General features: G+C 32.4%; 1 protein-coding gene across 1 annotated transcript; it reads right to left on the bottom strand.

Moving 5' to 3' along the window:
• Positions 1-314: 314 nt before the first annotated feature.
• On the bottom strand, positions 315-5,763 carry LOC145304430 (uncharacterized). The gene is made up of 7 exons (XM_080146310.1): positions 5,704-5,763; positions 4,369-4,402; positions 3,152-3,212; positions 2,440-2,517; positions 1,889-1,933; positions 1,377-1,491; positions 315-446 (listed from the first exon to the last, which is right to left on the bottom strand). The coding sequence occupies exons 2-7, from the start codon at positions 4,385-4,387 to the stop codon at positions 315-317; spliced, it is 450 nt and encodes a 149-aa protein (XP_080002436.1). The 5' UTR covers positions 4,388-4,402; positions 5,704-5,763.
• Between the last annotated feature and the right edge of the window lie 6,232 nt (positions 5,764-11,995).

Here is an 11,995-nt window from a genome sequence, read left to right as displayed (position 1 = left end):
AGGGAATCTAAAGGTTTGAAGGGGGTAATCTTTTGTATTTTTAAAATTTTGAGGAGAGTAAAATAAGAAAATTTAACGTTTGAGGGAATAAAAACACCATCCCGGTCTAAAAAATGTTATGATTGTACATTTTCATATGCATAGAAAACTGGATATAATACGATGCAATACATGATTTTCAGTATGGATGAGAACCAGTTATATTCCACCAGATATTCATCGGTTTCGAAGCGTTACTGGGAATGATGAAAGAAAACATATGTGGTAGGCATTTTCTTAAAATTGGCCTTTTTTTTAGATGTTCCGGATTTTTGTCATTTCCTGTTTTGCATAGTTGTAGAATACTTGTTATTCTGTTGGGTAGGAACTTTGTCCCCTTCGTTTTTATTCTTGTTATCATCAATAGACACTTGTCTTACTTTGCTTCTTGATACACTTTGAAGAACCTAGAAATGCCAAGGATGACAACATCCATAAGTAGCGAAGCCCAAAATTTTGACTTGACATCCGGAGGAATGAACTATAGAGCAATGTCATAAGAATACACAGTAATTAAACATAAAATAAATAACGAATAAAATTGAAATGAAACTTGATGGAAGTATTTAGAAGGTAAACTTATTAATCCCTGAAAACTTCAGTCATCTATCTTGATAAGGAGCCGAGAAAATCACGTTTACCCGAAAACGTTTCATACGGACAGACGGACATTTCAAGCAGTGGCGTCCAAGCTTTTTATTTGGGGGGGGGGTAAATACCCCCTCCTAAATGGTTGGGGGTGCCTACGGCACCCCCAGGGTAGGGGTAAATTTTAAATGGGGGGAGTAAAGTGAAAAAAATTTTAAGGGTGCCTACGGCACCCCCAAAATCGTTTGGGGGGGGGGGTAATCGCTCCATTACCCCCCCCCCCCTTGGACGCCTATGATTTCAAGTAGCTTCGCTTCTAAAAATATTTGTATAAAAATAAAATTTTAGTTTTGCATAAGTGGTTTTTTTTCAAGTTTTTTTATTCTAAGCTATCAAATTTACTATTCAGTATTTTAGTTTTTGATAAAAAGTTTAAAAAACAGTATTTAATTGTGAGTTCTTTACTTTTCTTTTTCCTTTTCGAAATTTATTCCTTTTTGATGTAACTGTCATAGGTTACATCAAACAGGGCTAGATTTGTTAGATTTACGCCCCGCAGGGGTCTCTTGTTGTCATAGGTTATACCTGAGAAGGGGCCTAGATAGCCCAGTGTAATTGCTGTTAAATTTACGCCCCGCAGGGCTCTCTTTTTGTCAAAGGTTATATACCTGTGAGGGGCTAGAGAGCCCAGTGTAATTGCTGTTAGATTTACGCCCCGCAGGGCTCTCTTTTTGTCAAAGGTTATATACCTGTGAGGGGCTAGAGAGCCCAGTGTAATTGCTGTTAGATTTACGGCCCGCAGGGCTCTCTTTTTGTCGTCTTCCATCCATAGAATCCATAGTCATCTCTGTAGAGGGTTTCTTTCTACAAATTTTAAAATTATTTTAGTAAACAAGTGTCATTTTTATTAGGGAACTAAAGGGATAAGACAATGGCCAAAAAATTGATCCTCAATGATGATACACAAAATTAACCTTCTGTAGAACGTTTGGACTCTCAAAATAATGATTTAAATTCACTAAAGTTGTTAAGCCAACGTATAGGAAAACGTTATTAGTTGACTTTGGTGACTAGTGTAATAAACAGCGTCACCTCCCTTTTTACATTTGCATACTGAACAAGGATGACGACATCTTCACAAACAAAGTATAACAACACATTTTATATTCAAAATTTTTTATAGGTTGTAAATAATCAATGGGCGTGATTACAGACCGACAAAGAAAACTATAGAGTGGCTGCTTTTCTAAAAAAAAACTACCTTGGTAGAGTGTTATGAGGCGATGGTATTTTGTCTCTGATACTCCTGGCAAATAAATATATGTATAAAATCCATTTATTCTGAATCAATTTTGACTTTTTAAATGTCAGTATTTGAATAAAGATGGAATTTTGAGGAATAGTTTTTTATGTTATGTATCACCAAATATATTTATCTATTTGGAATACAGATATTTCAAAATAATTTGCTAATTATCTTGAATTTTTTTGCTTAAAGATTTTATATATCATATATATTTTTTTTCTGAATTATCACAAATACAGCATAATATATTGGACTTACAAGTAGAAAATTTTTGATAATAAACCCAGAGATAGATGGTAAAATGGGTTATTTATTACACTAGTCCCCAAAGTTTTAAAATAATGTTTTCTTAACAATTTTAGGGACTTTTGATGAATTTTGGTTGGGTTGTTTATTAAGTTGGGTGTTAAAAAATCAAACAATAATTTCAATCTACGGAAGGGGTAATTTTGTGTGTTATCAATTTTTTGGTTATTGTCTTATCCCTTTGTATCCCTGTGCCTAACCTGTATTGATGGTTGACATGAAATGGAATATTCTCCACAGAACCGCCGCAGCCTGACACTAGATTACTGGCTGCGTCACTAAATAAAAAATAAGCATATAATTCGTGATTCACTCGTTTTATTAGGAAGGGGAGGGGACTTTGGGCTGTTTATTACGCCAGTCCTAAAATATCGTTTTCTCATTCATTGGCTTTACAACTTTTGGGACTTTTAAAGAATTTGAATGTTTAGTTCATTTAATAGAGTTTCCAAACGTTTGAACCACTAAATTTGGTTATCATCATCAATGAGGATAAACATGAATTCATTGGCCATGCATTGTTTTATCCCTTTAGACCCCTTTATACGTTTTATAGTGATTTGGAAGCAAACAGTCCTTTGGAAACCATCTTTACATTTAACCTTATAACCATATAAAAATGAACCAACTAATATTGACAGAATTATATTCAGCACCATAACCTAAAGGTCGTCATCTTAAACATAATGTTTAGATTTTGTGTTTCAAGAGAAATGTATTTTTAAAAACTATATCACATTGCTCAACGTACCTCCTAAACTACAAATATCACAAATATGGTACTTGTATTTCCAAAACCAAGAGCTTATGACGATTCTAACGGTAAGCATAACACTTTTCTACTATTAACACAAGCCGCTCTAATATGCTCTAATATGTACTCTGAAATTCAACTTTAATTGTCAGGAGTACCTGGTATAATTTCTTAGATAAACGGGATCCACATAAATTTCTTCAGACATTCGGAAACTTTCTAAAAATTTAAATCACTTTATTTTTTACCTGTAATTGCCTTGTCGAGCACAGACCCACACCTCCCCCCCCCCCCCCCCAATTATAAAAAAGATTACAAATAAGGGATATAATACTTTGTTTATTTCTTTGTGTCGGTTTAGGTGAGGTTATATTTGGTACCGGATTAAGATAGGGCACCGCAAGTACAGGCCTAGGGGTACCCCTAATATTTCAATTTGTCATAAGAGTTCGAATAACTTGATAAGTCACTCCCCTGTTAAGGAGACCCATATTGGTTCAGCGGTTTGCGTGATCTTTGGCTACCAACATACAGACAGGCATCCTTTTGCTTTTTTATAAGGATAGCTAGATTGCATTTTATGCATTTCAAGTTCGGATTCTATATTGGGGTGTTATGTTAAAATTTGAAATTATTAGTTTGTAAACATGATGATGTCATATATCAAATATCAAATAAGATTAAAGGTATCTCACTCAATTATGTTCATACAATCTTATAGCCAGACTTTATAATAGCGAATCTAGTTCTCTTCCTAAATTCAGAGAGAAATGAGACTATGAACTGTTTATTACACTAGTCCCAGGGTATTCTAATAATAACTGTTTCTTATTCGTTGGCTCAACAACCATGGAGACTTTTATTGAATTTTGAATGGTTGGTTCATTAAGTTGTGTGTTCAAACGTTTTAACAACTAATTTTAATCTACAGAAAGGGTAATTTTGTGTATCGTGATTTAAAATAAGAGCAACAACTAGGGATGGTTGGTTGTATGTCTGGCTTTCATGCGATACTTTAGCAGAAAGAAAGATTTCGTTGCTTTCCAATAAAGTGCAAAGAAACCACTTGTTCTTATTTTCGAATCAAATTGAATAAAGAGCAAGAGATTTCTTAAACTCGACAAACAACCATTCCTCCCTTCTTTTCTTTAATTAAATCCCTCTTTGATTGAAGCCCAAAGTATAAAAGGTACTCCTAAGTTAATTAAGGGTTATTGGGCACTAATCATAAACGAGATCTTTGTTCTCTTACAGCATAAGTACAAAATAGAAAATTTAAATGCAGGCATTTCATATTTATATAATGTGCTTGAATGACTGTAATCATTTATCCATTTATCTATTGGTAATATTGCAAAAATATCTTAAAACTCACCTCCAAATTCTAAACTCATTTTCTTCTCTCCCGTCTTAATGTACAAAAACAGTTTTTACAAAATATTTTTTCAAGTGAAATAAAATATAATTTGAAGTTTATTTTTCTTGACTTAAAATGCGCGAAATTAAACCAAAAATCGAGGGGGGCGTAGGGTTGTATTACAGAAAACAAGATGGGTGTTTTTTTAGTATCAGAGGTGCGCCTGTATTTTCAACATCCCCCTTAAATTTGTGGGGGTGTGACCTTTTTAGCTTGACATTCCTCTTAGCTGTAATAGGGGGAGTGTTGACCCTTGTTAAAGGGAGTGTAGAGGGATGATGGGGCGGACATCTATCCCCCTTAATATTGCCAGTGGGGTAGATAGAACCCCCTTCTGCACTCCTCTGATGCAAAAGATATTATTTAAATAGTAATCACCTCTAGGTGCGAGGCAATCACACAACCAAAAACACAATTAACTCTTTAAATCTCGACTTTTTTTCTGCATGGTAATAAGGTGTATCTGTTTAAGTGCCAAGGCATTCCCACTACAATCACAATTTATGTCTAATGCCTGGCATAAGAGAAGTAGGTACCGTTTAAATGTCCCTAGTATGACGTGGTTTATGTCAAGACTCGAATCAAACACCTCCCCGACACATGTTACCATTATAGATATTGCCAACTTCATTTCACCTCAATTTTATTTTTAAAAGCGAAGCTTTTCTATAATTAGGGTCGGTCCGTCCGTCCGTAACGGATAGCTTTTTTTCCGTTAATTTAGGCATGTTAGAATTGTCCTATCGATTTCAAACTTTGCATGGTGATTCCTGTAGTAGTTAGGTACGATTTAGAAAGCGTAGCAACTCTATAATCATTACCAAAATGTCAGTACGTCCATTTTAAACATGTTGATTTTTTTACTTTTTTAACAACAAATTTTTATATGATCTAATTATCCGATCGATCTAATTTTTTGTATACTGATTCCTGGGACATCAAAGTACAATATTATAAGCAAAGCAACTCTACAATTAAGTCCTAAAAATGTAAGTATGTCCATAAACATTATTCTATATCAAGCAGTTTTTCAACAAATTTACTTACGATTTTGCATCGACTCTTATGCATTTATATTCTGATTATTCAGTTCTGACATTATACAAGTGTTAATGTCCGTTTGTCCTACCGTTTTAGTGCTTCGCTTTTATGGATGTTGTCATCCTTGTTACTTTAAAATGTTAGGTCATAAGCTACAAATATACTTATATTCATAAAAAGAAATTTTTGGTTTGTTATGTCTGCGCTAATTATGAACATAATTGTCCAAGTTTAGTTTAATAAAAACTGTACCCTGCTAGCTGTCTTTTATCCGTATTGCCAAGTTATAATAAGTTCATTTTCAAACTTTCTGTAAGATGATATTTGTAAAATTAAATTTCATGCTTATAGTACATTTCAAATATATACTTTCAAATTTGTTACTCATATTGGTAAACAAGGATGACAACATCCTTAAATAACAAATTGTCCTGATGAAAATATAAAACAGACGGACAGACAAAGTAAGTTATCGAGGTGATGACATTCAAGGATGGAGGGGGACATTGTGCTGTTTAGTACACTAGTTCCCAAAATTTTATAATACGTTTTCTCGTATTCATTCGAATCCGGTGGATAGGAACCGGTTCTCATCCATACGAAAAAACTATGTCTAGCATCGTATTATATCCAGCTTTCTACGAATATAAAAATGTACAATCATAAGATTAAAACCAGTTTTTTTAGACCGTGCCTTCGGCACCTCGGGGCTAAAAAACTGGTTTTAATCTTATAATTGTACATTCTATATCCGCGGAAAGCGGTTTATAATACGATGAAAGAAATAACTATTCTTGAATTCAGCGATGCTATCAATTCAAGGCAGTTTTTTAAATAACAGAAGTTGAGAAAATTACATTTCTATTATATACCTAACTTATCCTTTTTTACATATAAGACAGACACACGGACAATTTAAAGTCTATAAAAATTTTAACAAAAAGAATTTAACGAAAGTACCTTTTATAGTAGCTTAACAAACTTTTCCAATAAGAAAAAAATCTTCTTATCTGGTTTCAATTAAGGACAGATGGACAGAAAGCTAACTTTTAAAGTAAATGCTTCTTAGTTCGAAACACTGATTGATACCCTAAAACAGCCAATTGGGATGTCAAATACATCCCCCCCCCCTCCATTAAAAAAACAAGGATGACAACATCCATAAAAGCGAAGCACTAAAACGGTAGGACAAACGGACGCTAACACTTGTATAGTGTCAGAACTGAATAATCAGAATATAAATGTATAAATGTCGAAGCAAAATTGTAAGTAAAATTGTTGAAAACTGCTTGATACAGAATAATGCTTATGGACATATTTACATTTTTAGGACTTGATTATAGAGTTGCTTCGCTTATAAAATTGTACTTTGTTGTCCCAGGAATCAGTATACCAAAAATCAGATCAATCGGATTATTAGATCACATAAAAATTTGTTGTTAAAAAAGTAAAAAAATCAACATGTTTAAAATGGACGTACGGACATTCTGGTAATGATTATAGAGTTGCTACGCTATCTAAATCGTACCTAACTACTACAGGAATCACCATGCAAAGTTTGAAATAAATAGGACAATTCTAACATGCCTAAATTAGCGAAAAAAGCTATCCGTTACGGACGGACGGACGGACGGACCGAACCTAATTATAGAAAAGCTTTGCTTTTAAAAAGGTTTCTCTGTTTACTGTTTTTGTATGGGAAGTGTAAAAGGTTAGAGGACGTGTTGGAAGAATTTCACCTAAAGATTGATTCACTACATGTTTACTTAAGACATAATAACTAACATTCATATGCCCAAAAAACCTTTCAAATTTTTGAAAAGATTATGTTTCAAAAAAACGTATTTTACAAAGAATTTTAGAATTTACCAAAAATTTACTATATCTATAACTTTAACTCAAATATTTGACAAATCACTCACTGTGTATATTATATTACAAACTAATCACTGGCAAGTTAGATTTGAGCACCTATACCTATACACAATCTATATAATCCGTAAGTTAAAGGTAATTTGAACATGTTACCCTAGGACATGGATTTATTTATCACAAAACTATTTTAAAAAACTCTTTGGATATTCAAATATTTTACCTAGTACAGGAACCATATGAATTAAATTTTATTTGGAAAGAGGGCTAGAAATATTTTGGCAAATTTTAACCCCTCTGAAGAAGAGTGCCACTAGGGGGACTGATTTAGGTGGGGATCTTTTGATTTACTGTACTATTATATTATTATTTGGATGTTGCACCAGATTTTCATAAAGTGATGCTCACAGCTGGCTAAAACAACACTACCTACCATCCACCCTATACCTTCCCTTCCTACTGGATGAAATCACTGTACTGCTTTTTATTTAAGGGAATTTCAAAGGGGGGGCGGGGCAACCTGATCATTGGTGTTTCAACCCCCATACCAATTCCCCTGCATTCTCTCCCTTCCTTAATTGACTGTTCTTTATACTCTTTGGACAGTGATTAATTCCATTAAATTGAATTATATAAGATTTTTATAAAATACCCATTTTGGATAGCCTGATATCTAGTTGCCGAATGTGTACGCAGTTTCCTGGGTGTTTCCTCATCCTCGCTCAATATTTACTACTAGCTACAAATCTTCAAACTTCCCTTAAAAAAATCAAAATTTGAATGTGTAAACGATTTATACAATATACATTATAAATTTGAATTTTTTAAATTTTGATTTTTTTTTTTTGAAGTTTGAAGCTTTTTTAGCTAGTAGTAAATATTGAGCTAGGATGAGGAAACACTCAGGAAACTGCGTACACATTCGGCAACTAGATATCAGGCTATCCCATTTTGCTACAATGTTAAACATACTCATACAACAAAAAGGAGAATTTTGATCTTTTTCATGAATGCACATTACCTTACAATTATATGTGTTATTATAAATATTATAATACCGAAAACAAAAGTTATTTTTTATTTCTATTTAAAAATTAATTTGAAAAGCAAAGTATGAATTTTAAAACACTAAAATCATAAAATTTTCACTGCAAGGAAAAAAATTTTCCTGATGCAGTGTTGGTGCAATATATATGCAAATTTAAATTCTGTTCAATCAAAAATCAATATTCATGTAAATTTTTATTTAAATCTAAAATTTAGCACCATATGTGCGCACAAATTCTCTATGCAGTACAATTTATATATTTTTTCTCATCTGTTGGATATATAGAGCACAATTTAATCATGAATTATATATACTTTGTACAGTGAATCCTTCTTTTTATTGTATTAAGTCTTTTTGAAGTATGATGTAATCTAAAATGATTTTAATCATCTTGATAATTATTAATATAAGATTAGTATTATACTCTTTAATACACTTTTATTAAAAAGTTACTGAAGTAAATAATGTCTTTGAATTAAGACAAAGAACTTAAAAGGGTTTTGAGGGTGGCATTCCCCCCTCATATTTAGATGGGTGCTTTCTAACTTTGGAATTAATTTTTTCAAGGGGGGAGGGGTAACTAAATTCCTCCTCCATACTCAAATCATATAAGATAAAAATATATGCAGCCATTTTATTCTAAACTTATTTTTAAAGCATAAATAATATGTACTAAAAAGTTGAAGTTTGTGACAAGGTTTTAGTGGGGTGGCAACACCCTCTTTAAAAAGAAATATGCCACTATTTTTAAAACTACATGATGAACTTTTTTTTAAAGAATAATAATTCAATTATGATTGTAGTTAATTTTGTGTAATTCTTGTCCCATATTATTTGGGTTGATTGTATATTTCTATACCGGATGAATGGGCTGATATATGATGGAGCATATCAATATACCTCCGAGAGGAGGGCGGGGGAGAGGGAGATAAACATCAAAAGGGTGGGAGGGAAATAAAAAGGGGCTATTATTGGAAATTAAATTGGAAGGGGATAAATTTAACAAGTTGTTGCTATAATAAGAGGTTAAAACAATCTTGCTAAGCTGGCAATAATACAAAACTGCACATTTCTCTAACCTTATAATTTGTTCAGCAGTAAGTAATTAGGTAAAACCTTGTCTTATACCCAACCCCATTCAATTTTTTTGGGGGGAATTGAAAATTAATATAAAGTAGTAAGGATTATTTGTCTGAATTGAAGATCTTGGAACTTGCTGGTCTTAAGTTATTTTACTTGCCCTCCCCTAGAGGCTATGGGCAAAGCAACTAGTTGATATATAAACATTAACCATGACACAATAGCATATAAACTAGAGGAATATTTAATTATGATAGTAAAGCAAAAGGGAAGAGGAAGTTTTGCTGTTATAAAAATTAGCTGTTTTGATATGTACTTGAAGTATTTGCGAAAACAAGTGCACACCAAAAATCTCCTTTCCCTTTACTGCCAAACCTACCCAAAATTGTTTACAAAAGTAAAATTTGAGAAAACAACAGGGAAACACGAATAGGGCATTGGACGATAAACTTATCTTTCCCAGGAATGTTAAGTGATAAGACAATGGTTGATAGTATACCCCTGTTATGACAAATAAGATTACCCCTTATATAAGATTTGATTATTTGTTGAAACATTTTGACCCATCAAAATTCATTGTAATTACCCAAACTATTTGGTTTAACAATTAGGATAATATAATTATAAAACTTTGGGTACGAGTATGATCAACAGCATAATGTCCCCTCCTTCCCTGATTCCCTGTATAGTTGTTTGTATAGGAATTTTAAAACTTACAACACTTAATATTTTAATCGCGATGTAAAATATTTATTGATGACATTATTGTTTTTAGTAGCGAAGCAAATATACATAAAAAAAAACTAAAGTTTGTTAGTACGACCTTTCTTTACTACTACGTTAGCTGGTTCTTGCCGTAAATTATTTCATCTCAATATTTATATTATACAAACAAGGATGAATAAACATTAAAAAGCGAAGATATGAAATAAAACGGTAGAACAAACGAACATTAACACTTGTGGAGTGTCAAAACCCAATAAGCATAATACTAGTTTAAAGGTTTAACGCATAAGTTCCAAAACACAAATTAAATGGAATTAAAAAGTTATAAATCTTAATGTTTTATATGGACGTACATAGTTTCTGGTAAAGATTATAGAGTTGCAACGCTTTATAGATCGCACCTTACAGTTACAAGAATCATCATTCAAAGTTTAAGATCAATAGGACTATTCTTTCAATGGCACTATCTATTAATTAATGTTTATGCAGAATTGATAGCACACCGCAAATAAATTTGTTATCAGTAATCAAATTGTAAATATAACCAATTTATAGATAAAATATTTACTTCCAGATATTTATTTGATAACAATATTGACAAAAGATACACAATTTGTTTCCGTTAAAGTACAGAGAGAGAGAGGGGACAATGGCCTGTTTATTACACTAGTCCCCAAAGTTTTATAATAATGGTTTCTTATTCGTTAGTTTAACAACCTTGGGGACTTTATAGAATTTGATTGGTTAGTTTATAATGTTGAGTGTCCAAACGTTTCAAATACTAATTGTAATCATTAAAGGGGTAATTTTGATTATCCTCATTGAATATTTACATCAATTTATCGGCCACTGTCTTATCCCTTTAGATTCCTGGTTAAAGTATCAGAATGATTAAGTACGTTTATATCTTCATATATGTACAGTAAATATTTGTAGAAGGGGTCATAGAAAAAGTAGAACCCAATTTTCGTTGTCCTGCGAGCTCTCCTGAGGGGATAGATAGACGGACAGACATCGTTCTACTTTGTATATCCGATATTATCTTTTGCCTATCTAGATTAAACCAATTATAGTTTATGTATTTTATCATTCTGTTATATTTTTGGAGTAAGTACTTTTCATTTGATAAAAAAGTGGAATTTTCAGGATCACAATTCATTGAACTTTTTAAAAGCACAGCTGCTCTATAACTCTTGTATGTTACCTTGTCAATACCTTATATGTATGGGCGACGAGGCTAATGTTCATGTTGTTTATTACACTAGTCCCCAAAGTTTTATAATAACGCATTCATCTTCGTTGGCTTTACAAATTTAGGGACTTAGGTGAATTTTGATTGGTTGGCTCATTAAGTTGAGTGTTCAAACGTTCCAACCACTAATTCTATGCTACAGAATGGGTAATTTTGTGTATCGTCATTAGTGATGTATATCAATTTATCGGCCATTGTATTAGATCCTTTAAATTGTGTCCAAACTCCCGGGGTATTAGGATAGAAGATAACACCCAACAAACAACCACCTTTAATTGCACGACCTTTGTCTGGAAGTCCTTGATTAAATAGATCTACTTTCTGTTTGTTACTATTTACTAATCTTATATCTTATTCTTTGGCTTCACAACTAATGGGGCTTAAGTGAATTTGATAGGTTGGTTCATAAACTCGAGTGTTCAAACGTTTCAACCACTAATTTTATGCTACAGAATGAGTAATTATGTGTATCACCATTTGGGGATATGCACAAATTTATTAGCAATTGTATTATCCCAGCATACAAACAGTACAAATAGAACCTTTGCTCAAAGTCTTTAATCTTT

Source organism: Acartia tonsa, chromosome 13 (genome assembly GCF_053477335.1).
Source record: "Acartia tonsa isolate MP-2025a chromosome 13, ASM5347733v1, whole genome shotgun sequence".
Classification (NCBI taxonomy): domain Eukaryota; kingdom Metazoa; phylum Arthropoda; class Copepoda; order Calanoida; family Acartiidae; genus Acartia; species Acartia tonsa.
This window is presented reverse-complemented; position numbering and strand designations above follow the sequence as displayed.

Coding starts and splice junctions, on each gene's coding strand:
- LOC145304430 (XM_080146310.1), bottom strand. Junction 2,518..3,151: donor TATCTAAGAAATTATACCAG/GTACTCCTGACA, acceptor TTTTTTATTTAG/TGACGCAGCCAGTAATCTAG. Junction 1,934..2,439: donor CATGTCAACCATCAATACAG/GTTAGGCACAGG, acceptor TTTATTTGCCAG/GAGTATCAGAGACAAAATAC.